Source organism: Equus quagga, chromosome 9 (genome assembly GCF_021613505.1).
Source record: "Equus quagga isolate Etosha38 chromosome 9, UCLA_HA_Equagga_1.0, whole genome shotgun sequence".
Classification (NCBI taxonomy): domain Eukaryota; kingdom Metazoa; phylum Chordata; class Mammalia; order Perissodactyla; family Equidae; genus Equus; species Equus quagga.
This window is the reverse complement of record NC_060275.1, coordinates 60,989,079-61,014,461: the sequence shown is the minus strand read 5'-3', so window position 1 is coordinate 61,014,461 and position 25,383 is coordinate 60,989,079. Positions and strand designations below refer to the sequence as shown.

General features: G+C 39.0%; 1 protein-coding gene across 8 annotated transcripts in view; it reads left to right on the top strand.

The window, feature by feature from the left end:
* The window catches only part of PTPRM (protein tyrosine phosphatase receptor type M), a 773,187-nt gene that overhangs the window by 329,474 nt on the left and 418,330 nt on the right, over positions 1-25,383 (top strand). For all 8 annotated transcript variants that reach the window (XM_046671284.1, XM_046671289.1, XM_046671288.1 and 5 more), the window contains exon 5: positions 10,099-10,214. In XM_046671284.1, coding sequence (XP_046527240.1) covers positions 10,099-10,214 — 116 coding nt within the window. The remainder of the gene's footprint in view (positions 1-10,098; positions 10,215-25,383) is intronic.

Here is a 25,383-nt window from a genome sequence, read left to right as displayed (position 1 = left end):
TAACATTTTTAATATGTTGTCATATTACACATTAATTTTCACATATGATTCCTTGAATTCTGAAATCTAAAATTACAGAGTATCATGCCTGATTATTTTTCTGCCAATTTAAAAACATACTAATATAATGAAAAACATTAGAAGAAAAACCTTATAACCCCATGTGCCACATATTGGATAAATTGAATACAAAATCCAAGACTATTCTGTATCACTGCTTAGCAATACGAAATAAGTCAACAGTTTCTTTAAAGATTTAAGAAACACTGAGTTCATAATATGGCGTCCTAGGTTCAAAATTATTCTTATTTTATAAAACAAAATTAATTTTTTCACTCACTAATTTATTTGCACACCCAACATTGCTTGCCTGCTTCGAAATTTAGATTTTTTATGAAGACATTAAACAGTGTGATTAAAATAAGAATAACAGTGATAAATAAAAAGAATTATTTTCTGAATCATGTTCTGTTGAATAAAGACAGATCTACATGCTTTGGTTCAGAGATGTGCAAGACTTAGAGCTGACATTTCATTTTAAACTTGTAGGAGCTTACCTTAGAACTTTCTCCAAAAGAATATTATTATTCTTCAAGATATAGGAAGTTATTTGTATATAGTGCCTAGCTTCTTTTTCTATGATAAGAATGTTGGATCTATTTTTCTACTTGAAAAATTATCCCATTAAGAAACATTCTTAAATTTCAAGCAAAACAAAAATAGTTTTGTTCTGAAACATATTAAGAGCAAAGCTTCCTGCTTCTATCACAAGAGTTACTTGGCCTCTTTGGCCCTATAGCCTCATTCATATCATGGGGATAATAATAATAATGCTTTCTCATAGGGTAAATTTAGGGACTAAATGAGATGATGTACATAAAGAACTTAGAACAGTGCTTAGCATAATGTAAGAGCTCAATAAATGTGAGCTGTTATTATTATTATCAGGCACTCCATCCTGATAGGCCCACTAGAATGAGTTAGCTGCAGATTGTAACCGTACTTAGCTAAATTGATTGATTTCTTAGATGGGGGTAATTTAGCAGTGTTCATTTTAAAATTAAAAAAAATTTTGAAAAATATATTGTTTTTAGTGTTAACGTGGGTGGTACCAGGCTGTTCTTTTCGGCAGAAGTTGACGTCCATATATGTGATAATATGCTATGCAAATAAACAGAAACACTGACTGTTTACTCTGGCAGTTGGGCATGCCTTTAGTTCATTTCAAGCTATGCCATTACATTAACATGTAAATGAAATTGAAAAGGGGTTAGGACACAGTCCTCTTTTGTCCTACTTCAGTTTGCACTTTGATCTCTAAAATTACTGTTCTCTAATTTCGTTGTTAGTGTTTTGATGAAGGCTTTGAAGAATCAATAATAGGAAACATCTACAAAAAGATTTGTATCTTGGTCAGTGATAATTCCTGGCTTTGGGATCAAAAGGCTGATTTGAAATCAATTAATACCTCCAAATCTCTATTCTTTTAAAAAGTGTTTTCTTTGTAAGAAGCAACAGAATATGGCAGAGATGAGAAAATAGGAGAGTTATACTAGAAAACCTGTTTGATATTCATGGAAGATACTTAGTTTTTAGAACTCCTGCAGAATTTAGAAGAAAGCTGGCATAGCATTTCGAAAGGGTATCCAGGAGCCAAGTGGGCCTATAAATTTGGAGAGAGAGAGAGAATTTTTCTGTTTGAATATGGGATAGGATTGAAATTTTTCGCTCTAACAGTGCTCTACCTGGTGTTACAATTAAGGTAGTTTGGCAAGGTTCAGAGCATACAGCTCAGCATGGGATCGAAATTTTCCTGGCTATAGAGCTCTTTTTCTTGGGATCTTTTCCAGTTTCCAGTGATAGATTAGTTATTTTAAATAGTAATGAATATTTTTGAGGCTAAGTACCAGGCACACAGAATGCCTTCCTAGAATTATCTTTTTTAATCATCATCCCAACCCTATGAGATAGGTATATTTTTAATCCCTATTTTGCAAATTAAAAAAAAAAATGCACTGAGGCTTGGGTTTAAGAACTTCTGCTTCTAATAAGGGGCTGAAGTATTGATACTTGAACACACATGTGCTGAAATCCAAATCTTAAAATAGTATCAGCTGGAAACTACTTCTCAACTGAAAACAATTCCAGGACTTACAGCACTAGACAGGGAGAATCCAGGCGTCTTAAAACTTTGGAAAGATTATATAGGCCTTTAACATGTATTGAAAAAACTTATAAATGCCATTAGTAGAAATTTTGACTTCTATGTTCTTGGAGGAAACTGATCTGGAAAATAAGATTCCACAGTCTCTTTGTCTTGCCCTGGTGGATGAGTTACTATCTTCCATTCCGGTTGTTTAATTATCTTTCATTTGAAAAGGATAATTTGCTTATAAAAGCCTTTATGTTTAATACGTTTGTATGTCTTCATCTGGTTTCCATTTGAGGTGTGGCTTTATTATATTAACCAGGTTATTTTTCTCTGGCAGTCTTTTTCTCAACCAAGCAACACTATTTCCCAAACCAAAGATAGTCAATCTGTTCCACAGAAGGGCCCTCCCAAAATACAATTTGAACAGAGGTATAAATTGCTTAGATCCTTAAGGTCACTGTGCAAGTAAAATATGCAGTGGCAGTCTTTGAGAAAGCCATATTGAAGATCACAACCATTCTAAAGAAGTGATAACTTTTATCCTGTGCAACGTGTCTTTATTAAGAATGGGGGTAAACAAAGAAAGACTATCACACAATCATTTCTCTGGCCTCCAAATTGAAAATATCCTGACAGGCAACCCCCTGGAGACAGTAAGGATTAGCAGATTGCATTGATAAATGAGTTTTACTGTGTCTTTCTCTTTGGTTCAGGTACCCGTTGCTAGAAACAAGGCCCTTAGGAAAGCAGTTTTCCCAGGGGCAGACTTCCTATGGATGAACAAACCTATAGCAGAACCAGTGACAATCCCAATATTCAAATTATTTATTATTATTAAGTTAGCTGATAGAGCAGAGTACATGTTTTTCATAAAGTTCCTCCAGAAAGATTACAGAAATTAATAATTAGTATTTTCGAGGGGGTGATGAAAAGAGCACTCTTATGTACCCTGCTGGTAGAAATGCAAATGGTTTTGCACTTTAAGGAAAACAGATTGGCAATTTCTGTCAAAAATCTTTTAAAAATTCATTGTTTTTGTCTTAGCAATTCAATTTCTAAAAAGTTGTCCTAAAGAAAAACCAAAAAGTCTACATGAGGATTGAATTATGAAAATTTTTATCTTGGCATTATGTATAAGAAACTCAAATGTTTGACAGTAGGGGAATGTTCCAGTAAACTTCTGTATGTCCATGTGATGTCTATGAGGATTTCTCATCCTTGACACTAGTGACATTTTGGGCCAGGTGATTCTTTTTTGTGAGGGCTGTTTTGCGCATTGTAGGATGTTTAACAGCATCTTTGGCCTTTGTCCACCAGACACCAGTAGTACCCCCACCTTCCTCACCCCTGTTGTGATAACCAAAAATGTCTCCAGACATTGTCAGATGTCCCCTGGGGGATGACATTGCCCCTGACTGATAACAACTGATGTATATTAGGCAGATTTTCTAATAGTTTAAGATAAATATTTGAAAAGGAAGATGCTGATCATATCTTGTTAGTTTGAAAAAAAAAAAAAAAAGTGCATAATTGCCACAAAGATGTCGAAGGATACCGGTAGACCAAGATAGAGGATGTAAAGTTTCTTTAATGGCAAAGAATTGCTCTGAAAGTGCTATGAGGAGCCAGAAAATCCCACCAGACCTCTCAGAGCAGCCTGTGAATAGCATAGCCACCCATAATATGCCCACATGAGAAAGGATTCTGCCAGGTGCTGGAAGCTTTCTTTTTTTGGTTCCAATAGGAATTTTTTTTACCTTCATTCCCCTCCCTTCCCCATCCCTACCCCATTTTCAGCTGTTCTCATGATTTGGCTTTTCATTAGCCTCCCTACCTAGTGCAAATAAATAGTCTATGTGAACATTCCTGAGTTCACTATGAACCTAGATGAGTCAAAGTAACTTCCCAGCCTGCCTCAGGAGGCCCAAGCTATAGGTCAGCATACTATGTATCTCCTCAACAGGTTACAGGTTGCTTTCCATTTTTAAAAAAATTAACTGTGCAGAAATGCATGTGTATTTCAAAAGTTGCTTCTTAGAGATAAATTTATATATGATTAAAAACTTAAGTACTTCTGTATTTGTAATGTTTATTATTGAAAATATTTTCTAAAAGTTAAGTATAAATTACTTAAATCACAAATCTTAGGAAAAACAATTAAATTGATTTCAGATATCTTGGAGATCTTTTATTGTACTAGTCATATTAGTGGGAGGAACATGTAAAATGAAGATAGTCTAGAGAGTTGTTTCAGGAGGCCATTCAGATTTTGGGGAAAATAAATTATATTATTTCTCAGACAGTTCAGAAACATGCTATAATATCTTTTAAAGAAAAGAAAACTATGTGGATAACCCCCCCTTGCTCTTCCAAAATAACTCACCTGACATGCTTGATAAGGAATGAACTTAAAAAATTCAATGTTTGAAATTCATTTTCTGTAAATGATTTTAGTCCATGGGAAGCTTATTCTTGATGTTCCAAACTATAAATGTATTTTAGCTTTCCCCCTGTGCCACTCAGAAAATGTGGAAGCCTTTGAAGGGCTGCAAATCTCTTTCTAATGAAATGATTATAGCAGGAAGGGAAAAGTTACTATAGGAAAGAAAACCTTTCCTGTGTTTCTGCATCTACAGGAGGAAGGGTGCATACAGTGTTCTGTTGTTCCCAGAATACCTTGATGGACCCTTCTGATTGAGAAAAGTTAAGAGAACTCAGTAGCAGTGCATAAGAAACTTTAAGAATTTTGGCAGCCTTGGGAGGTGGGGAGGGAGAAACAGGAGGAAGAAGAAGAAGGAGTCATAGGTGGGTACAGGTTAAGAAGCCAAGGCCTAAAACTTACTTGAGTAGCACATGGAGATTTTTGCAATGGAGTTTTAGGGAATACCTTTAAGTTTTAGTAGCTTAACTATGCAAGGATATATCAGAGGTGATACTCAAAATATTTAGCAACCTTCCAGCACAGTCTCAGAACTGACCCCGGGCTTAACCAAGCGGGTGAAACTGCAGAATAGCAGCCTCAGGTATAACACCCATGTAACCCAAGAAATGAAAGATGATTACACACCCAAACACCTTGTGTTAGAGACCCAACTTATTATAGTGACCTGAGTAAGAGGCGAGCAGAATTAGAAGGCCATGAGATGGACAGGAGATGGAAATGTTAGCGAGACATCCTGCTATCTGAGTGTGTGGCATAATTTAAGTCTTGAACAACCCACAGGAATATGAAAGTGGTCAATGTATGCAGGAGACAGCTTGGGAGATTTAAGTTTTCTCAAAGGAGCCAAGTTCTAAATTATCCTTAGTAAAGTCATGCCAACAAGAAAGGAAGCAGGGAGCCAGCCCTGATGGCCTAGTGGTTAAAGTTCAGTACTCTCGCCACTTTGGCGGCCCAGGTTCATTTCCTGGTCACAGAACCACACCACTCGTCTGTCAGTTGCCATCCTGTGGCAGTGGCTCACATAGAAGAATTAGACCAACTTACAGCTAGGATATACAACTATGTACTGGGGTTTTGGGGAGGAAAAAAATAAGGAAGATTGGCAACAGATGTTAGCTCAGGGGGACTCCTTCCCTGCCAAGACAAAAAAAAGTATCAAGGAAGAACAGAGGCCTCAAAACCAAGACCAGGCAGAACTTCCCACCCAAGAGGCACCTTCCAAAGAAGCCTGGAATTCTAGCCCAGCTTCAGAGATGATGTTTATTCTAAATGTGTCTCAAACATAAGCTTCATTGTGGTTTAACTGTGGATGCAAGAGGTGTCCCCAAAGAGGGGACAGAGGATGCAGCCCCCATACCCAAAGATAGCCAAGGAGAAAGCAAACAAGGACCCATCGCCACAGGCAGTGCCAAGGCAATGGGGGGAGGTGACAAGGGCTCTTAGGGGCTAAGACTTGAACGAACCCCCTGAGAGCTGGCAACAGTCAGTAGGACAGCAGCCACAAATGGGAGGCCCAGGCTACCCACCTTTCTGCCCAGCCAGCTGCAAATTCTACCTCTACAAATGGTTCCCTCAGTAGCCAGCTCAAACATGTTCTATAAGCCTAAGTGTTAGAAAACCCTTCATTACCTTTAGGGAAACATGCCTCCCCATTGTTTCTGCATACCGGGTCCAAATTTCAGTCAGCTGTCATTCTCAGTTGCCCCTAACCTTCACCTGTGCCCCAGTTTTTCCTCCACTAGACTCAAGGGTCTGCTTTTTAAAAACCTGTTCTTCATAGGACAACAGTTCCCCAGAGTATTTGTCACCCTCTGACCATACCTGGCTTGTCAGCTTTCATCTTGTTGTGACTCCACCAGTGGACTCTGTCTCCAGGAGAGGCTGACCAATGCAGGGTATAGTGGCTGTTCTTTTCCTTGGTCTGGATGCCCTTCGTCTGGAGTGCAGTGTGATGTCAGGTATGACTTTGAAGTGCCTGTCTGCCCTTGTGGAGGCACACAGTTGACAGAAGTGGCTCCAAGGCTCCTGATAATTGAGAACTTACCTTGTGGCTGACAGGAGTATAGCCCGGTGAGACTTTCACATGTTCCTTGTTTCTAAGAGCCTCAGAAATGCTACTTTCTGCTTTGTTGTGTTTTTTAGTGAGAGCCTTGTGGATCTGGCTTGAGGAGTTCTTGCTCTGAGTTGTTGACTGGCTGGTGGTAGAAGACATCACCAGGGAGCACAAACACTCTGCAAGGGAAGTGAACCAAGGTCTAATTCTGAGACAAATCTTTAGTTAGGGGAGGAGCCCAATGAAGAATAAACAAAAGGAAAAGTGATGGAAGATGACTTTGAAAGTAGAATTTGGAAGTTTTTTTGGAAGTTTTGAAACAAGATCAGTGTGGCTGAAAGCATTTCTTGTTGCTGGGAGACAGTCAGGAAGAGAAAAGAATGAAGGTTGTTGGGCCAATTGGGGGCTAGTTGGTGATCTGAGGACAGTGGTTCCATAGAGGGGCGGAGCCTGTGACGGTGAGTGACTGGGAGATCCCTTGAACAAGGGAACCACCAATGGCTCAGGATGGTTGATAGGAAATGGACCTAGCGGTTCCTTAAGGAATCAGCAATGCAGGGTAGTATGTGTGTGTGTGTGTGTGTGTGTGTGTGTGTCTGTCTGTGTCTGTGTCTGTGTCTGTGTCTGTGTCTGTCTGTCTGTCTGTGTGTCTGTGTGTCCTGAAAGGTTGCAGAGCATAAACCTCTCTGATCAGCTACCTTAGAATTCCTGTGAAGTAGCTAAAATATGTTGTACAAATACACTGGTGAACAGAGGAGTTTTCACTTCCCTTGTTTTTCTTTTTTCTAATGATATGTACATAGTGTAGTTCAATGTCCAGGTGGCTAGGGGTTATGTGCTTAGAATTATTTTACAGGGGAGAAAAAACAGTTGAAAACATTTCCAATTGATGACATATATACTATAATGGACATATTGTGTTGGATTAGAAGAGGCATACTCAATTTTGCTTCAGTTTCTTTGACAAGAAAACAGCTTTTCGGCTTCCAATGTAGTCCTATTAATTTAGCCAAATCTCAAATTCTTAATGATCTCTGTTAATGTTGGGGACCTCTGGTCTAGGTAGATCTAAAATAATAATTTGTATAAATCTTTTTATGGTAAAATTTTGTTCATTTGTATCAGAGGTGAAGTGGGAGAGCGGAATTCTAAAGAAGTTGAAATTGCAAGTAAACAATTTTCAAGGATATGTGTGGTTTTATTTTAAATAATAGGAGCTCGATTTAATTATGATACTGAGTGTCTACCATGTGGGAATCATTAATATCAAGTGCTATTTATTGCACATAAAAGTGATTAAGACAGCAGTGAGGGTCATCCCAACAATCCCAACAAGGAGCGTCATCCCAACCACTGTAGTATATCAGATAGAGGATATGTGATGCTGGAAGGGTCTACCAACAAGATAAGAGAATCCATGGAAGCTTCATGGAAAGAATCGCATTTGAGAAGGGCCTTGAAAGAATCTAGAATGCCCACAGTCAGACAGGGAGCCACTTGCAGTGGGATGGGCGCACAGGAAGGCAGACTGCGGGCGGCGAGTCTTGCAGAGGCCACGTGCAATAGTGGGCCATGCTGGCCTTTGAAATTGGCTAGACCAGAGTGTACACTCTGGGCCTGACACTTACTAGCCAAATACCCACAAGTTCTCCCATCTGTAAAATGGAAAAAACACCTACCTCACAGAACATTTGTGAGTATTCAAGGGAAAAGTTTCTAGCATATAAATGCTCAAAAAGTGTGACATTTTTCCATTTTCTAAAAACAATGGGTCTTTCAGCTTTTTGGGAATAGAAAGTAGAGGAGAAATTTGATTTATGGAGTTTTTCCAAAGATTGTTAAAAACCATAGACTCATGTTCTTCTTGACCATGGATCATTTGATTATGTTAATGAAAAATAGTTCATTGGGTTTTAAATTAATATATTAAAATGACCCATAGTTAGACTGCTTTTTTGGAAGTTTTTTAGGACATTTTGCGTGCTAAGCATCTTGAATACATTGTCTGAATTATTAGTGGTCTCCAAATTAGTAGTGGGGTTTTCCTGTGTGTTATTGATATTAAAATGCATTTTTCTTTGTTGTGGGGTAGTAACCCCTTCCATTCCTAATTATGTCCTATACAGGCTAATATCAATGTTCGTTTATCATCTTTGGGTACCCAGTCGTGGGGCAATGTTCTTTGGAAGAGTCTAGACATGGCCTAAAGACATGTTGGATATGGGCAAAAGCTGGCAAGGCATATAAACTTATTCTTGTTTTTGTCCAGATTTATCCATCCCTCCCAGAAAATACTATCATCCTGTTCTCTTCCTTTTCTACCCCCTATCCCCCCGCCCCCAACCCTTGCTACTCTTTCATTCTGTCACTGTTGTGATAAGAGAATTTTTCCCTAAAAGTAGAAATTATCACAAAATGTAGTTCCTGACCTGTCATTCCAGTTCCCTGACACATGTTTTTAGTGTGCTGCAGAAATCGCTCTGTGCTTCTCAGACCAAGTAGAATTATCCTTTATGTATACAACTGTCCCCTATGGACAATGTATGTTACGAGACTTAATGCCGTTAAGCATTTGGAATCATTCTTTCTTCTTAAATTGGAAATAAGAATCAGCAAAAACTGCCATGCTCTGGCAATCCCAGCATAATTTCAGAGTCTGTCTATAGGGACAGTATTTGTGGTAGCTGGGAAATATTACACAAGTAATGCTGCATACCAATTAGTTGTATTAAAATATATATTACCCACAGCTCTGTACTTGGCTTAAAAAGTTTCCTTGACAACATCATTTAACTTCTTACTGTTCTTTTCATGTTGCTAGTATAAATATCTAATATGTTTTTGTTCAAAACATCAATTAGGCTCCAGTGTAATCTTTATTAATACAGATCTGTTATTACAAGAAGACTGCTGAGCTATGATAATTTACACAGCAGGAACAATAAAATATCTTCTTCTTGTTTGGTTCTATCCCAGAATGCTTGACTTTTTAGTCTTTTACAGAGCACACCAAATCTTTCCATAATATCTTTTACAATCATAATGAAATCTTTAAAGTCTTTATAAGCAAAAGCTTTATTTTCTTCAAAGGTAAACAAACTGAAAGCCCTGAAATTACAAATAGATTCAAAAAGACACATATTAGTTACAGATCTTCTTCTTCTTTTTTTTTTTTTTTTTTTTTGGTAGGACGACTGGCCCTGAGTTAATGTCTGTTGCCAGTCTTCCTCTTTTTGCTTGAGGAAGATTGTCACTGAGCTAACGTCTGTGCCAGTCTTCCTCTATTTTGTATGTGGGACGCCACCACAGCATGGTTTGGTGAGTGGTGTCTAGGTCTGTGCCTGGGATCCAAACCTGTGAAACCTGGGCCTCCAAAGTGGAGCATGTGAACTTAACCACTACGCCACTGGGCTCCACTTTTAACATTTTCAATTCTTTTTCTCCATGTAGCCAGAACTCCCCACTTCCTGCGGATTCAGAATGTGGAAGTCAATGCCGGCCAGTTTGCCACCTTCCAGTGCAGTGCCATCGGCAGGACCGTGGCAGGCGACAGGCTCTGGTTACAGGTACAGTGACTCATTTTCACCAGTTCAGCCAGTGCAGTGGGAGGAATAGATGGCCCCTGGAGAGGGGCGCAGAGAAGCGAGGCAGCGTCAGCTTGCTAATGGAAGATTGATGCTATGAGAAGTTTTCCTGGTTCCCTTCCTTCTTCATTAATAAGTGGCCAGATTACTAAAAGTTCTGGATAAGCTAATAATGGACCTGGTTCTGAATTTCTGTTTTTCCCTTTACTTCTGCTTAGTCATCTTGCTTTGAAGATCTGGTTGTCAAGTTACTTTTACAGCAGAATATTAAAGTCCAAAATATAGTCCCCTTCCCTGCTGCTCCTCTAGAGAAAAATCCAAAGAATCTCACACACACACGCACGCACGCAAGTTTATAGCCTTTTTGTAATTCAAATTTCCACAGCACTACACCTAAACTTAGAAATTAATAACACATCTTTTACTTTTGATCATTCAAGTAGACATTTTTTAGTGTAATCCTCATTCGTGCAACTTGTTTCACAATCTTTCAAATTCCACCATCTGAATATAGCCATGGTCTCAGAATTCTGACAGAGTGAGTGGGATTAAGTGACCTGTCCCCTCTAACCAGAGCACCACCCCATTCTTTAGGCTCTGGGTTTCATTTTTCCCCCGTAGTAGTCTCCAATTTTATTCTTCTTTCTCTTTTTCTTTCTTTCTTTTCCTTCCTTCTTTCCTTTCTTTTTTATTAAGGGATAGTTGACATATAACATTATATTAGTTTCAGTTGTACAACGTAATGATTCAATACAGTTGTTTCTTCCTTTTTTGTGTGTGAGGAAGATTGTCCCTGGGCTAACTTCTGTGCCAGTCTTCCTCTGTTTTATGTGGGATGCTGCCACAGCTTGGCTTGATGAGTGGGGCTAGATCTGCACCTGGGATCCAAACCTGTGAACCCTGGGCCACTGAAGTGGATGGAGCGCACGAACTTAACCACTATGCCACTGAGCTGGCCTTCCCCCCACTCTTTTCTTCCTTTAAGCATTAGTCTGCAGGCTGCTCATCCTTCACCTTGATTATTGTTGAATTCCCCCCACTTTCCTTACAGATCCTATGGTTGGTTTTAGTTTGGGCTTGGTTTGATTGTTTGCTTATTTTAGTTTGCTGCTGAGCTGCTTCATGTTTTAACCCTCTGCATATACTATTCCACCCCACATGGTGTCCATTTCATGCATGTTGACTTTTCCTCTGTCGGGGTGACCTCTCCACCTCCTATCACACCTTCTTCTGCAGTGTAATAATGATTGTCATGTGTCACATTTGCATGACACTATAATTTTCAAATCCCTATCCCTTTTAATCATCATTACTGAAATAAATGATCATTTTTATTTCTTTATTTCTTGGTAGAATGGGAGACAGCCAGATGGACGATCCCAAGATTAGTCACCAATATGTTGACAAATGGGGACTATATTCTGGAGGTGGCTTCTCAAATACTGGTTGGGTCTTGTGCACATGATTCTCTACCCTCCTACCTTACTGTCACTGTCTTTTTTCATATCCTACTGTCCCTGTTAGAGACTCCCCTAGCTAGCAGGGAGGAATGCATGCAGAGGTCTGAAATTGTGTGTATCAAGTTTATCTTTATTGTTTCCTTCTCTAAGTTTTGCAGTCTCCACTTTAAGAGCTTTTTGCAGCGTGTGAAAACTGAGCTGAGCCTTGGTCTTCAGTATTCAACATTTTTGCCCCTTTTGTCCCACTTTCCAGTTATTTTAAATTCTTGATGTTACAGATTCAGAATTATTTTCTTAGTTAGTGGTTGTTTGGTATTAAACGTGGTCAAGATTGCCTATCTCTGGTGGTAATTAATGATGAGACAGACTCTTTTTCATTGACATTTTTCACAATGCACCAACTACCTTTTAATAATGAAACTATCCTTGCCATCTTTGATTTATCTCTAGAAATCTTAATTTTTCACATAAAAATATTCTTTTCTCCTGATATTTGTGTTATTGTTACTTGAGAGAATACAATAAAGTCTACGCTCTTGCCTCAACAAAGTCTTAGATATGCCCAAGAATCTACAGGCAAGTTGAGGACACAATTTGCTTCTTTTGTTTTTGTAAATATCCTGGACTTCGGATGCTCCTGCTCAAACTTGAGCATGTCCTTGCGGGTTGGGGATCTTTAACTGCATCCTATTGCAAAGTGGGAGACTTTGTTTTGAAGAGAATCTGTCATGTTGTAAGAAGAAAGCCGACTACTGTTTTGAAAAAAAGGGTCTAAGTGCAGAGTTCTTAGCCCTAACTCCACTATAGAATTACTTGGAGTGTTTTAAACAATATCTGGTCTACACTCAGATTCTCACTTACTTGGTCTAATTGGTGGGGTGGGGCCCACCATTCCAAATTTTGTTCAAAACTCCCCAGGTAATTACAACACGCCTGGAAAGCACTGTGCTGAAGCCAGGTGCAACACGTTGTCCACGTCAGGAAGGAAAGGCAAATATCAGATACAGCCGTTCCCTGTATTCAGTGGCCCTGCTGTGACTCTCATGTTGAATTTCTCATGTAGCAGGTCTCTCTTCTTTTGGTTCTGTGGAAGTTGGTCACAGTGTTGATACATTGTTTTACAGTCAGTCCATTAGTGCCTCTCTTTGTCTGTGACCAAGTCCTTTCTCACCCTTCTTCGCAGAGGTGACTGCATGTTGCCCCACAGCTTTCCACAAGGGCCGGCACGAAGAGGGTGATAAAGATAGAACTGCCGAGACTTTGAAATTCCAAGTGAAACTTAGACTCCATGTGCTATTTGGTTTGTGGGTCTTTGTGATATTAGGATAATTTTACTGTTAAATGATTTATTTCCTCTAGTTGGATAGGCATTTGTGGAGAGATATTTATTTTATTATTAGTTGATGAAATAAGACTGTGTCCTTCACTTTCAAGGATGGTTTCTATTAACCTGTATTTGTGGGGAGTCATTTCCAGAAGCGAGGAGGATTCTCGGCAGGTGGTGGTTCCACAGAGCCCACCTGCCCTCTGTCTGTGCCCTTTGCCTCCGGCTGTTCTTCAGAAGTTGTGAGGAGAAGCAATCCTGGAGTCCTGGACCAGGTCTCTGTAGTCTAGAAGCATGAGTATGGACCTTCTTCCTTATTACTCTAATGCCATGACAGCTTCAAAAGTGCTTTTCCACATACAAGATGCGTTTGGATCCTCAGAATAATTCTGAGATCCAGGCAGAAAACTGGAAAAAATTTTTTGTCATTTTTGTTATTGTTTGAATCTTCCCAACTCAGGATTTAGAAATTAATAATACGTCTTTTATTTGGAGAACATCAGTGTTTTGAGTATAATCAATTATAACAATTTGTGTTACCTTTGTTACAGTCTTTGACTTCTACCACAGGCATTTTGCACAGCTTCATGGGTGTATCCTATGGTCTTGTACTTCTTTAATAGATGAGGAGTTTGAGGTGTGGGATTGTCCCAGGTCACAAAGGTAATGGCATAGTCGGGAGAGTACACCCCTTTTCTGTCCATTTACTTCACTGCTGAGTAACTCCATTATCACTTGTGCCTTCTCAGAGCCTGAGCTAGGTGCATAGACAGTATGCATTTACCGCTTTGTTAAAAGAATTTGGTTGTGACCGACATTACATGATCAACATCAAGGAGCCACCCTCACCATAGGAAGAAATGTTCACATGTATTACATGTACATATTGATCCACATTCATGAAAAATGGCCAATTGTTTGATTGTTTAAAATGTAGATTAAATATGATCACTGTCAGAGTCTTTCACAAAAACATAACACAAATAAATCTGATGATGACACTAATGAAGAAATGTTTATGATTAACAGGTGCGTCCCATCTGCTTACACTTTCTCCATCTTATCTGTAGGCCACACAGGTTATTGCCAGGGCGGGATCGGTGTTTCTAGAGTATAGAACAACAAAATAAAGCACAGTTCATAAGCATCAACTATTACAGCTGCAAAGTACTTATAATACCCTCCAATGTAAGTAGGATGACAGCATCTATAAACCTCTTTGTATGTACTACAAAACTGCTATGCCCTGAATTTGTGAAGATCCTTGCTATATGCTATCAGATATGGCAGTCTATGCACACAACATAGACTGTAACCATGGGAGCTACTCAAATGAAACGTATTTGTAAAATCATTCAAGCACCCAAAACATGACCATACTTCCTGTTATTATCAACTTTCCACACACTTGTGGAGCCTACATTTTGAAAATATATCAGAATATGTATGTAGGTAAGAACTGAGAAGAGAAAATGGAATTTTAGATATTGTTCTTTTTATTCTTATGTATTATTTGCTGATGGGCAATATATTTTTTATGCATTGACCCTTTAAGCTGTGTATGATTGTATGAAAATTACTATTCTTTCGTATTTTAAATTTTATTTTCCTATATTGAGAATTATTCTCTGTTGAGTATTAATATTTATAATACCTACTTCAGCTTTTCAATAAATAAAGACGATCACCAAAGCTAGCAGTAAAGTTCGTAAATCTGAAGATGGTTTGTGCATATTGTTTTTCAGGGAACGTGGGCCACCTTGCCCTCTTCTCCTGCCTCTGGGGCAGCTTGGGCATTTTTGTGATTTCTGCTCTTTAATTCATTTTGGATACATTGCAGACACTTCTCCATTCCTTGTTCTTCTTACTCAGTGCCTTAGTCTGCTCAGGCTGCTATAACAAACTAGCATAGACTGGGTGGCTCAACAACAACATTTCTCATAGTTCCGGAGGCTGGAAGTCTAAGATCAGGGTGCCAGAACATCCAGGTCCTTGGCAAGGACTAGCTCCCTGGTTACAGACTGTTGTCTTCTTGCTTCATCTTCACATGCATCCTCTGATTTCTTTGTCCCTTGTAAGAGCCCTAATTCTACTAATAGGGGCTCCTCTCTCATGACTTCATCTAAACCTAATCATCTCCCAAAGCTCCCACCGCCAAATACCATCACATTGGGGATTAGGTTTCTGCACATGAATTTTGGGGAGACACATCCGTTCATTCTATAGCACTCAGCTAGCATATCAGACTCAGAAGTGGGTAGGAAATGAAAACGTTTCAGCCAAATGGCAGAAAGCAAGGAGACAGTGGAGATGCCTTTTCAACAGCAGATGACTGGCAGCTTTGATCAAGCCGGGCCCTGACATGTGCATGTTGGGTGAATAGCAGCTGGTGAAGGAAACCTGGAAAAATGTTTTTCTCTTGACAGGTCTTAGAGGCCCCTATCATTTTTAAATGGCTCACTTTTTAGAATCAAAATTATGTAACTTCTGTATTTGGAGCAATCTTCAAATCAAATAAAATCCTCATTTTATTAATGAGAAAATAGAAGGCCAGGAAAGGTAGGAAACTTTAACGTAGTCATGTATTCAATTATTTTGATATTTATTAAAGATAACTCCATTTTGGTAGGGAAAGTCAATTGGTATGTAAAAATACTTTTTCTTTATAAATAGTGAATTTTGTCACTTGGACATTTGTCTTCACTGAGTAGCCTTGTATTTCAAATCATATCAGCCTTTCAACCAAATATTCTCAGATTTACTGCGATGGTAACCTCTGTTAACTTTAGAAAGATCATAGCATAAGATAATTGTTTCGCTCCTAGCAAAGAGAGCTTGGTGTTTATTAGAAGTAAGGCACAGAACAGCATTTTAAAATTTCATAACATGCATCAATTCACAGAGATACAAAAGGAAATCGGGTGGTATTACTATGAAGTACTCTGTTAAAAACACTGCTTGCAACCCAGCCCCCAGAAGAGTACCTGCCACGTAACAAATGCTCAGTGAGTAGCTACTCAGGGTGCTCAGCTTACTGCCTGCCCAAACAAATCACGTGTCTTCTCCAGGTGAATCTCAAAGCCCAAGAGTTGGACCAGGAACAGAGGCACAAAGAGGCAGTCACGAACTCTGTCCTTCTAGAGTGTGTGTTTTAGGCCCATGGCTCCTCTCCAGAGGGATGGTCTTTGATGAGAGGAGGGACATTCAGAGCCTGGTGGTGTCTGTTTTGATGTTTCCGAATATATAGCAAATATCGTGTGAAGTTAGAGAAATTCTAGAAGCAAGTGTGGTCAATATATCGTCTTTCCTAAACCTTGATTTCTTGTCTCCTTTCCCTAGGCATTTTTATGCTCTGTTGTAAAATTTTGTTCTCTAACTCTACCGTTTAAAAAAATTTCTTGCCATAGGACCTCAGTTAAAGGTAATAGAAATATACCTCTATTAAGGATCATCCATCTGAGTTCTCACCAGGGCAACAGACCTGTGTCATCGTAACTAATGAATGAAACCCACCTCATTCTTTTTTTTTGTATGGAAATTTTTGTATTTAATTAAATATATGCTCTTAATTTGGGAAGCTTGATTTTCTAAAAATAATATTCACTTGCGATTAAAACTATTTTTACTTAGCCAAGAGATCTTTTTTTCTTTTGAGAGTTTGATATATAATCCACTTAACGGGATATGAGCTACCCAATTGTGAAAAAAGTATTTTTCACCAGCCTAATAAACTACTTGTATTCCTTTTCTGAGCTCAGATAATTTTAGACCTTTTTTGGGAGAAAAAGGTAAATCTTGAAATTTTTGTAACTTATAAAGTGATTCTCTTATATTATAAGAATAGCTCCTCTGACTTACTATAGAATTTAGTTCATGAATGAGTAAATTATAAATTGTATTAATAGTATTTATATTACTGACTTTAACAGATGGGTTTGAAATAAAATAATTACAACTCCCTTTGCTGAGCACCACTGTGTGCTGGGACCTCTGCTAGGCTATGTTAGGTGTTTTTCCCTTGAGTGATCCCTAAGAGAACTCTTTTGTGCCCGTGTACAGAAGAAGAGACTGAGGCTCGGGAAGTTTCACTGATTCTTCCGGTTGCACATTGCTAGTAACAAGTGTTGTGATTTGAATCAGGCCATCTAAGTTCAGAAACAACATCCTTAAACATAATGCCTCCTGCATAGTACAAAGACCCAGACATTTCCTTGTGGATTCATAAACATCATGTAGTAATTTAACTGATAGTTTTCATCAGAATTTAAAATTCAAATTGTATTCAGGTGTGTGGAATGTTGCTTTGGCTTTTTGGTTAAAAAATATGTACATTTGGTCAATGTTCCTTGGTGGCTTTTAGTTGCATTTATAGATTGTGAGGGAAAAAAATCACAACTGTATATCAGAACAATTTTGGTATGATATATAGAAGCCATAAAATGATTTAAAAAGAAGTAAAATTATGGATCCCTTGGCAAGCTTAACTTGGGTATTTTATAGCATATATATTAACATTGAAATTTAACATCACTTACCGTCATGGCAAACACCAGGAATGCACCTAGAGGACCGTCTGCAGTTGCTATAGGAACCATTTGCTCCTTCAAATTTGGAGTGGTCGAGATTGCATCCATTGCTGCTTTAGTTAGTTAAATATCTGTATATAGTACAACAGTGACCGTTCAGACTCAAGCTACTGAACGCCTTCAAAGCATATACCATGTGTTTTAACTGAGTGTGATTTTAAATCACCTTCATTTAAAGGTAAAGATTTAGTTTACATTGATGGAGATTCTGGGAGAAATTAATTAATAAATTTTACTTTTTTTGTGATATCACCTAACTCATCAAAAAAGATAAGCAGCTGGTGCTCTGAATAGGATGTGCCGGAAAGAGGTGGAGGAGCAGTGGGAGAGCTCTCTCCTCCACAGCAATCTGCAGGGCTCTGGGCCAGGATGTGAAATTGCCCTTTGAAAACTGCAGGTCAGGTTGGTTCAGTTTGGAGGGCAGGAGAGAAAGGCATCAACTGCCAGTCTTCAGGACTGCTTGCTTTGGACCCAATAACCATAAATCCTGTGAAAGCATTTATTCTGTTTCATTTCTCATATTCATCAGAAGGTTCATTCGTCTCTCTGACTTTCATGAAACCGCAGCTGTATCAGGAGAAGGGAAGATGGAGACAGCCGTGCTCCAGAGTTTCGATGATGGAGGGCTGAGAATACTAACACTCTGCCCCTCCTGTCTCCTTTTCATGATCCAGGCCTTGGAGCAAGCGTCCTGCAGAGTTTGGACATTGTGAAGATCTCTGATCTTTTCCTCTCCTGTCTTTTCTTTTTGGAAGGGGAGGAAAAAATGGAAAATGTTTTAGCTAGGAGGTTTATGTATCTGCCTGAGGTGGTCTTTAAATTTCTAGATTTTCAGTTTGGTAATCTGGAATTATGTGCTTAGAAAAGAGAGAGGGAAGTTTACTTAGGTCCTTCTTTGAGGTGGAAAGAACATTTGACAATTTTTGATGGGTTTCAATTTCAAAACTGTCTTTAGGACCTTAGAAGTGGAATGGAGAACAAATCATGATACTTTCAGTCCCAGCGTGACCCAGTTTGGGACAAGGCCATAGATACCTCTGACTGGCACACAGTGGCAGCCAGGCAGCTGCTACAGAGGATGAACTTTGAAATCATAAAGCATATTTTTATTCTCTTCTGCATCTCTCCTACTTATTAAAATGCCATCCTTCATTCCATTTTTTCAAAGGAAAGGGAATTGGCTATTGTCTACATGTAATGCAGTTTTGTTTGTCTCTCCTATAAGAAATGATGTCCACTAAACACAAAGGACAGTGACAAATTAATGGAGTTTCTGTTTATTCTTAAGATTTAGAAGCCAGTTATTACTTTCATTCAAGAAATGCATATTACATACTTTTCGTGTGCTGGGTATGTGGTTAGTAGTTACACAAAGATTGCTGCAGAATAGGGCTGCTACATCTGGGATATGGTTCCCCCTCACCAAACTGTATTTTCTCTTCTACTTCCGTGGTACTTTTACCATATAAATGGCTTGATTCTTTTGCAGGAGGTGAATGACACCCAGACACAATGGTTCTTTGATTCATATAGCATCGAGTATTTATAAGCCATGTATTTTCTTGGGGAAATAATCATTGTTAAAAAAGTCATTCAAAAATACAAAAATGGTAGATTATTTTCTAATTGTTTATTTGAGGAAAAGTTTCTTTTCATTTCTATTATGGAAATTGTAAATATGTACAGAGGTAGAGAGAATAACGTTGTGGACTTCATACATTCAGCATGCACCTTTAGCAACGAACAGTGTGTAGCCGATGGCTTCATCTGTGTTTCCACCTGCTTCCTCTCTGATTATTTTGAAACAATCTCAGTCATCATATCATTTAACTTTTAGTGTTTCTCTAAAACAGGGGTTGGCAAACTTTTTCTGTAAAGGGCCAGATAGTAAATGTTGAAGGCCAGACAGTGTTTGTTGCAGAAATTCAGTTCCACCATTGTCGCAGGAAAGCAGCCACAGACAACACATGAATGAAGGAATGTAGCTGTGTTTAATACAGCTTTATGTATAGACAGTGGAATTTGAATTTTATATAATTTTTATCGTCACAAAGTGTTATTCTTTTGATTTTCTTCAACCATTAAAAAAAAATGTAAAAACCATTCTTAGCTTGTGAGCTGTGCAAAACAGATGGTGGGCTGGATTTAGCCTCAGACTCCTGCTCTAAGAGATCACAGGCCTTAAAATAATAGTAATAGTGACTATGTGAGTTCTAGAAAAAGTCAGTGTTCACGTTTCCTTCACTGTCTGACAACTTTATTTCTTTCAGCAGGTTATTTGAATTATGATTGCAATAGAGTTTACCCTTTGCAATCAGATGCTGCATCTCTTAAGTCCTTTTCATCTTTAGGTTTTCCATCCATTTCCCCTCATTTGTGGTGGTGGTTATTGTTGTTGAAGCTGTGTTTCTTGTGTACAGTTTCCCATATTTTGAGTTTTGCTTATTGCCCTCCAGTAGGGTCATTTAACATGTTCTTCTGACTGTTGTGTTTCTTGTAAATTTTGTCTCTTTTTGTGATGTTATCAGCCATTGATGATCATTCCTGTTTTCGTTAATTCATTAAGGGTTGCAGAAGGGTCCAATTCTATCAGTCCTTCCTTGTTTAGTACCTAGAATACTTCTAAAAAGAAAAGCTCTCCCATATCTACTAGTTGGTTACACTGATAGATAAATCAGAAAGGAAAGATGGTATAAATATTTGATACTTTGTCTTTTAGCAAATTTTCAAAAATAATGAGGTTGTTTACTGGCATCACCTACAAGTGGCCAGGGGGGTTAACAGGGTTATTGTCGTCATTGTCATCCTCACCAACTTGTAGAATTAAACAAAAAAAGTGATATGGATTTAAACAAAAAAAGTGATATGTTTTGATTCATCGCACTTACTATCTTTGTTGATGCTCAGATCTTCTACCCCTAAACATTGAGGCTTACTCAGCATAGGTGACCCCTGTCCTGGGCCATCTCAGATACCTTTCTTGCTTTCTGGTATGACAGTATGTTCCAGGCTTTTATTTTACATTTTCCACCTTAATGACCTAGGGTCGGCCATTTCTCCATGGAGCCCTGGTTCTTTTGTAGTGAGAACTGGTAATAAGAAATTGTAATCTGAACATAGAGAACTCCTTACTACAGTTTATTATTTCTGTATCTTCTCATCGGACAGAGCTAGGATATATACGACTGCACACATTTAAAAGTAACATCTTCTTCGGTCATATTGACCATTCCAATTCAAATTCAGAACTACAGGGCTTTTAGCCTCCTTTATATTGCATCTTTATCTTGTGTCAACTATGTTTTCAGAAGGAGTAGTGTATTGTAAGGCATATTGATTGGGAAAAAGTGATGTTCTTAGCCAGCCATGTTTATGACTAGCCAAATCTTTTAGCTCGTGAACAATTACGCAGACACTGCCATCTTCCTCATGTTAGAGGGCCATTATTACAGTTTCGAAGTAAACAGGGCTGAGTCCTTGCCTTGCAAGGCCAAACCTTTAGCCTAACAGGAAATGTCAGTCAGGCTTAGGTCAGGCTCCTTTGTTTGATGTGGCTGGGTTAATCCAGTCAACAGTTGGTTATTTGATTTTAAGACTAAAGAACTTCTTATTTCATTAGTATTTCTAATTACTGCATTTATTATGTAGATTCTATATTATTTGAATGAACTTATAAATAAAATTTAAACACAAGTTAGTTAAATTATTCAAATATTACAAATATGTAATGGAATGAACTACGCCTAAATATCAGAATGAGGTTTAAATTTCCATGATCAAATTTTGTGCTCGAATATGCCTATAAGACTATTACATGTTCAGGGGCCGGCCCGGTGGCGCAGCGGTTAAGTGCGCACATTCTGCTTTGGCAGCCCGGGGTTCACCAGTTCGGATCCCGGGTGTGGACACTGGCATTGCTTGCCATGCCATGCTGGTAGGTGTCCCATGTATAAAGTAGAGGAAGATGGGCACAGATGTTAACTCAGGGCCAGTCTTCCTCAGAAAAAGAGGAAGATTGGCAGCAGTTAGCTCAGGGCTAATCTTCCTCAAAAAAAAAAAAAATACTATTATATGTTCAAATAATACATTACTTTGGATATCTGCATATTATTTTGGCTATCTGTATATCCATTAGTAAATCAAAGTATATTTGTCAATATATTCATAGTATATGATAATGTAAGTGAGAACTTCTGCTTCTGGTATTCCAAATTGATAAATATTTGGGTTAGCTTTGTTATGGCCTAGAAATCAAAGGTCAGCACTATCTTAGTTATTAAAATAAAAAATATATGAGCTCCAGAAAGTAGATTTCTTGAAGTATTAAATTATTATTAGATTTAGATTACATAAAATGTTTTAAACAAAATTATTCCAGGCCCTGCTGATATTATTAGTGATCCCAGTGGTAAAAATTTCAATCACTCTTTTACAAATGGGCATATTTGAAAGTGGGATAATACAGATTCCCCCTGGAATAAATGGGAGTGCAGTTTAATCCCCACCTGTCTGGCTGAAGCAGGGCGACTGGCCCAGATCTTCTCTTAAGCCTGTGCGCTCACAGCAGCTCCAAACTGCCTGCGATTGGTTAATTTGCTCCAAGTGCTGCTAACTTCCCAGACCTCAATTTCTTTCAATCATTGCTCTGATTATTGCAAAAGTCCTTTTGAAAGACTTAATATGTATCTTTTTGCTGGTAAATTACTGCTCATTTAGAAGTCCTAGGCTTAGTCCATTGCATAAAGAGGGTTGAAAGTCTAATTTAAATAACTATCAGTACTTTTTTTTCTAGCTTGCTCAAATTGAAATACATACGTGTTTAAAGATACTCTTCCTGTTATAAAAAGCTGTATTTAACCCACTAGATCATTTCCTCTCAGACATGGCCATTATGGTTGTTCATTAAGTTGATGAAAGATGGGTCAGCAATTTCTTTAACAACCCTGGGCATTCAGGGGCTGTGCTTTGCATTGGACATGGGATGTCCTAGGCTCTGTCTCTCAGTGAACTCTAATATTCTAAAGAACAGTCAGAAGGCCCATTCTTGGTGATTTTTCATTGTGCTGCTATAATGCTTTTGAACACAGAGCTCCAATCCTTGGCAGAGCTGCCTTTTTCTAACTCTGTGAAAATTGAGAGAAAACTGGCTGACAAATTTGCTATCTCTACCCAATGTACATTTTCGTCATTTTGTTCTGCCAGAATAACAAAAAGTTTCCCCATAGGCTCCTAGATGCTCAGGAGTCCCCATGGTTCTGAATACATTGTCCTGTCTGGTCATCCCTGTCATGGGGAAAGGCAGATGGGGAAAGGGACTCACGGGCCTTTTCACACCTCCATACGTCAGAGAAAATGGGCTGACCTCTCTTCCCTGTTTCATTTTGACCTGAGGAAGGGTATTTGGGGACCAAAAGGCATCTTAAAAATCAACTTGTTCAGTCACCCATTCAATGCCTAAATTCCTCTAAATATTACTTCCAACCCTCCCTAGGATGTACCAGGCATGGTTTCAGTGCTAGAGATACAGCAATAAGAAAGCTGGCAAAGATCCCCACCTTTGTGGGCCTTGTATTCTAGTAGGGAGGAGATAGACAATAGCCATAGTGAGTAAGCGATGTAGTTTGTTCACTGTGATCTGTGGCATTCAAATAGGAAAAGCTGGGCAGGATGGAGCGGATAAGCAGTACCATGCAGGAGCAGGTTTCAGTTTTAAATCTAGGTCCAGGTAGGCCTCCTTGAGAATGTATTTGAGCAGTAACTGGAAGGGGATGAAGGAGTTAGCTCTGAGGATAATTGGGGAGAGCATTCCAGGAGGAGGAAGGGAGAGGCCTTGAGGGAGGAGCATGCCTGGGTGGTGAAGAGACAGTAAGGATCCCAGGGTGGCTGGAGCCGAGGTAACTAGCAGAGTGGGGGGGGGGGGGGGGGGGGGCGGGAGTGGGGGAGGTGCAGTGATTGTGTGTGAGGGTGGATAGGACCTGTTAGGTACTTTCTTGGAGGTCATTCTTTTATTCCAAAATCTGAAAACTGAAAGTTCTCTATGTCTAATTTAGTAGCAAAACCTGCCCACTTGGTAATTCCTTTGGTGACAAAACCTGATCTAAACTGACCTGAAGCTGTTTATGGCCTCTGTTTTTCTTCCTTACAGTCAGTGTTCATATGTTTTGATGCAGAGATATCAGTGAGTCTGGTTATGGGGTGCTGACCCTGACTCTCCTGGGAGCATTGCATAATATCAAGTATACACACCTTTTTAAAATCAAAAGCAAATCCGAATTCTGCATTACATTTTACCCCAGGAGTTTCAGATAAGTGATGGAGCTCCACAGCCATGCCCTGCACATGCAGTCCCTCTTGTGCATGCCTGGTCTCTCAGTGCCAGCACAGGGCTGCCTTCTCCATCTTGAGTCCTCTGTTTCCAGATGCTTACGGGCTGTTTACCTGCAAAGAAGGTGAGCATGCCAGTGACCTGTGCATGTTCCCCTGAGCAGGCCTCCTTCTTGTATGCTCCTCAGAAAGCGGGGTGCTCAGAACAGAATGCTGTCTTCCAGGAATGTCTCCCATCACCACCTCTCCAGATATTTTATTTCTATTAATATAACTGAAAATTGAATTAGGTTTAAAAAAACCCACTTCACAATCTTTGTATACCTTCAGGTGATGAGGGTGCCGCTAAGTCACGTCTCCAGTTATCCTTGCAAAGTCTGATTTTACAAGGAAGTACAGGGTTGCTTTGCATTTATTTTGATTGATGTTTTCTTGTTAGTTTAAATTTATTGTTAGGCTTTAAAGATACCTTTTTCTTTTATGGCATTTTATTCACCCATGTGCTGGTTAATTGTCACTGAATATCTGTACATTTGACAAACACATCTATGACTTTTTCCAAGTGTATTGGAAGAGTCACGGAAATAACCTTGAGCTGAGGCTCCAGAAACACTTTCGCATCTACGCAGACAGGCAGCCACGGATTCTGGTCGTTCACAGCTTTCTGGTCCACTCGACTTTCCTGGCATTTGTCCCATGTTGCTCTCCCCTTGTCCACAGAGATATCATAGGCAATGCTGCCCAAAGACTTGCCAACAGCTGCAAACCCTATGTCTTCCTCCTTTCCTAATGGCCCAATAAACAGGATTTGACACTAACAGAGTAAAGAGTGAGATCTCTCTCTGCTTCCTCTTCCTGCCCAGTGCTCTGAGGATGTTCTCTCATTTCTCCTTTGTTAACCCAGCTATAGATTGCTTCTTTATGGGAGTTATCTGATAATTGAGCTAATACGAACCTAAAGTTACTGTTGGACCTGTCAGATTTTTCTCATCATCAAGAAACAAGAGGACTATTGTTAAAGTATAAATGTCAGGATTTCAAAGGAAAAGGATTAATATTGTCCAAGGAGTGGTCTTTCTTCTCGTGTGAATTATGTGGGCAGTGGCTCTGCTCTCCTTTCTGTGCCTCCCCCGTCTCTTTCCCTGCCATCTCTGACCCTTCCCTCTGCCCTGCTCCCCCTTTCTCCTCTCCCTTTGCTCACCTCCTCTCCATTCCTTAGTTTTACACCTTTACACTGTCATTGCCTCCTTCTCTTCTCTTTTGTGTCTCACTTTTTCCTCTTTCTTCCTTTTATTCTTCAGTCTCTCATTTCCAAAGTGGGATTTTCTACTTGTATGGAACTACTGGGGATGCCACCAATTTAAATGGTTTACATCAATCTGAGTGATTAATCTTATAGATATTTAAATATTGCCATGCGTCCCTAATTCTAAGTGTACATTTTAGTCGTGGTACAT